This window comes from Limulus polyphemus, unplaced genomic scaffold (genome assembly GCF_000517525.1).
Source record: "Limulus polyphemus unplaced genomic scaffold, Limulus_polyphemus-2.1.2 Scaffold1908, whole genome shotgun sequence".
Lineage (NCBI taxonomy): Eukaryota > Metazoa > Arthropoda > Merostomata > Xiphosura > Limulidae > Limulus > Limulus polyphemus.
Window position 1 is genome coordinate 99,738 of NW_013667518.1, and position 4,429 is coordinate 104,166.

Consider the following 4,429-nt stretch of genomic DNA (forward strand, 5'->3'; position numbering starts at 1 on the left):
AATTTCGTGAGTGATCTTAATTTTGATTGGCTCATAAAGGAATTTATACACGTTTGACTGCCTCTACTGTACTTTTCTGCCTCTTTGTTGGTTAAGCTTGATTTCGCAAAATTTATTTATTTCAGTTAGCTATGAAATGTGAGGTTCGGGTATATTATGGGGTGGGGGTGGTAAAATTTGCCCCGTCATTTTTGACGGGGGCTATACGCTAGTAATAATCACAATAATGAGCATTTTAAAAACACCAATACTTACTTTGTTGGTGTGTTTTCTTCTTCAGAAACACAACCTGAATCGTCTTCCTCGCTTTTACTCTCCTGATCTCGCTTTTCTATCCCTTTGTTATCCTTATGACAATGGGCATCATCTGGGTCCAAGGTAGCATGAGAAGAGTCATCTGGTTGAGAAGAATACGCTCTAGACACGCCCCCACCCGTGGCAGCTGCGAGTGCTGGGGTGGATGACAGTAACCGCCTCACTAAAGTTTGATTTGAAGAATGCCGATCGGGACCCGAGCGAGTAGAAACTAATATTTTTTTTATGACGGACACGGTAGTTAAAGATGTTCGAGCTGGCATATTTACATACACAAAAAATAACGAATATACTTCAAACTGTAGAAATACCTCCTATATTAAACTTTTAAAGTACTGCAGTTTGTGTTAATATCCATCGAAATAACTGCAATCGCCAATCTAACCAAACGTCCTGAATTAACAGCCGATTAATGCTGTTTAAGCCACAACTTACACTAGAGACTTTAACCGCCAACCGACAAATACCAGTTAACGACCAGAGAATAAACCGCACAGTTCAACCCGGCATTGACCCTACACTGATGTATGTTCGGTGCCTGGAATGGCAGACGATCAGTGGTCGATGGGGGTGGAAGACGCGGACCTTGGTTGAAGCAGGAGGCAAAGTAATCTCGACGCCGGCGTTTATCAAAGGTCAAAGGTCACTTCGTATCATATATCCTTTTACCTCGTCTTTCTTAGAAATGGTTGGCTAGTTCACTTAATCTGCCAGCGTAAATCAGTAACAGAATGCTCTTAGTATTATTTGCCCTACGACAATAGCTAGGATTGATAACATGTGAAAATTAAACTACAATGGTATCGCTCAAAGCTCACAGAGGTTATTTCTGGAATAGATAAGAAGGAACAGCAAATAATAAACATGCTGTTGTTCCTATAGCAGGTTCAAATCGCAGTTTTTTAATTTAAAAACTACTAATCTCAATTGAAAAATAGAGGAAAATTCAACCTCCAATTTTGGCTGAAAAAAAAAGAAGCTAAAGCAGAAAGAGGTAATGTAAAACTATTTTAGTAGCTCATAAAAAATATAAGTAAATTGAATTGGTACTGAAATAGAAAAATATGCACTTTGACCCCTCCCTTTCCCTCAAACACTTTATAAAAGAATTTTAAACTTTCGAAATAGAAGGGCAATGAAGAGAGTGATGAATTGGAACAGATAAACAGATAAATTGTGCACTTTGTAAAAATAATAAAAATAAAAGAAATGTATGGCTTATCTGTTCTTGAATTACTCTACCCTGATATATCATTCACACAAACTTACCAATGACACGATACTCGTACTTTCTCATAATCTGAGACCCAAAGAAACAAAAACTGATATCTGGTGGAATAAATTTCGATATATTGTTCAAAATGTTAGGCCTCTCGAAATTTATTTTCATTTGTAAAAGCCTTATCACGCTTTCAGTTGTGAAGATGAAATTATTAGCTAGGAGAGCTTATTATTGTAAATAATTATTTGTTGCCAGTTTAATTGATACGCTCGTGTAATCACATTATATAACTTTCTCCTTTTGAGCGTCCCTCTGCAGATTTTAGATGCTGATAGACACATTTTGTGTGTGTGTGTGTGTGAAAGCCTGTCCCCCCCCCCATTACTTTGTATGCTTGTATTGATGTTTACAAATGTTAAATCTACACGAACGAGGTAGTGCACAGTTTGAAATAATTTTGAAAGATTGCGTGAAAGGGAAGGACACTGAAGTTAGGACATTCCGTGAACCCCGAGTACCACAACAGACGCAAAATCCTTTGATATTTAATTCATGAACAACTGAAGACTCTTTATTATTTATCATTATTTTTACAAACAAGTGATCTTGTTAACTAAGGGCGATAAGAAAATGATTTTCAACGAGGTTATAAACTAAAGTATAATATTTTCTCGTAGTAAGAATTGAACACTAGATCATGGCTAGCTAACTTTGTTTGAAAGTGGGAGGAGCGGGCAAAAAAATCGAAGTCAGTATAACATAGCTCTTAATAATAGTGTACGTACACTAACTGAAGATGGGGGTGGGAGGCACTTGTCCCTTCTGCCTTGTGTGTTAGGCGCCTATGCGTTAAATAAAATTACAATTTAATATTCTGCATGGATACCGGTTTTTAGCATTTTTTGTTTCATCTTATAAGTTACCGCATTTTTTTTATTCACTGCTTTATTGGTTTTTACTACTTAAAGTTCTTATGTATTTCATACTTCGAAATCATTTTAACTGTTGAAAACTGTTTCCAAATATAGCAAAATTGTAATGTTTTTTTTTTTGCATCACCAATGCATACTGTTTCACTATGCATTTTATTTCATAGTTAAAATGGCGCTAAATACTCACCAAAGCTACAAGCAAGCACAAAAATGTACACTTGTATATTACACATGTAATTTATTATGCATTGTTATACTGATTCATACATACTACTATAAGTTTATATATTTGTATAGAAAAAAAAATTTGAAGTGCAAGTTAAAGTTTGAAAAACCATACAATTGCTGTGACAAAATGTTGCCCGGTCTGCACAAAAGTGATGCAAAAATTTTTAAGCACTCCCTAGCTTGTTGAGGTGAGCGGAAATGTTAAGTAAGAACGGTAAACGTTAACAATCATTGTTTGGTCCAAACTTTAATCATTTTTTTTTCTTTACAGTAGTTTTATCCATTTTATTTTGATACTTTCGTATTTTATCACTTTATATTTGCATTTGTTTGGTATCCTTGTTCTTTGAACTAATTCGAAGTCACTTTAGTTTCTAATAATTGTAATCATTAAGAACATAAAAAAAACATTTTTTCTTTCTCCCTTCTTTGGATCATTATTTAAATCTATATAACTATTCTTCAGAGAAATGTGTTTGCAGTTCATCTACGAGGTGTGGGAGTACTGGAAAGTACCGACTTGTTTGTTTATTGTTAAACACAATGGGCTATCTGCGTACTGTACACCACGGGTATCGAGACCCAATATTTAGCGTTATACTCCCCGAGACTTACTGCTGAGCCACAGGTGGCGTGAGGAGAAGTACAAATGACATTTGTGTGTTCCTTGGGATTAGGCGGAAGTGTTAAGGAAAGATGCAGTATCTACATGATAGCAGCCGGTTGAGTTTTATGGTATATGTATACATGACAGTCTAGATAGGAATATGAAATATATTAAACTCTGTCTTGCCAGGAGCGCCATTTCAGATTTTAATGGAGGGGGGGGGGTAAATTAGTGTTGGAGGTCGAACCTTTAAATGAAGAAAAAATAAATAATGCAGTCTGTTTTAGGATCATTTTATCTGATTGTTTCCTATATTATAACCCATAATAACCAATCAAATAAAGCAAACTAATCATATACATGTATGTACTGTTCGCAAATTAAACAAATGATATTAAATGGCGCCTCTGTGTCTTGCCTCTGAGGAAGGGTGTGTGTGTTGTTATAGCAAAGCTACATTGGTTGTGTGTGTGTATGTGTTTTGTTATAGCAAAGCCACATTGGGATATCTGCTGTGTCCACCCAGGGGAATCGAACCTCCTGATTTTAGCGTTGTAGATCCGGGTGGGGGGCGGAGGAAGGGAAGCACAATGTCTAGTCCGAACGATTTGCATTCCGTATTCAAATATTGATTATTATTCGTGTGATTTTTAACTTCTTTATTAATTTGTAGTTTTACATCCACTCTCAATTTTTCCATCACTTGTTTTAATTTTTGCTTATTTTACGAGTAATAAATAAACAAATATTGATTACCATTTTTTATTTAATTTCTACTTCTTTAAAAATATGTTGGACTAAGTTTCACATCGATGAGAGAATGATATAACTTGTGTTTCTAGTTTTGTCACATAATGTGAATTTTTATATGTTGTATTGCTAAATAATTATTTCACAAACGTCTGTTTGTCTATGATCTCCCACTCATGTTACTTCCGGGAGAGGCCCGGCATGGCCAGGTGGTTAAAGCGCTCGACTCGTAATCTGAGGGTCGCGGGTTCGAATCCCCATCACACCAAACATGCTCGCCCTTTCAGCCGTGGGGGCGTTATAATGTGACGGTCAATCCCACTATTCGTTGGTAAAAGAGTAGCTCAAGAGTTGGCGGTGGGTAGTGATGACTAA

General features: G+C 36.1%; 1 protein-coding gene across 1 annotated transcript in view; it reads right to left on the bottom strand.

Moving 5' to 3' along the window:
• LOC106465321 (transcription factor EC-like) overlaps positions 1-578 on the bottom strand; it is an 88,862-nt gene extending 88,284 nt beyond the window's left edge. Inside the window, exon 1 of the mRNA XM_022393187.1 lies at positions 256-578. Coding sequence (XP_022248895.1) covers positions 256-578 — 323 coding nt within the window. The remainder of the gene's footprint in view (positions 1-255) is intronic.
• Between the last annotated feature and the right edge of the window lie 3,851 nt (positions 579-4,429).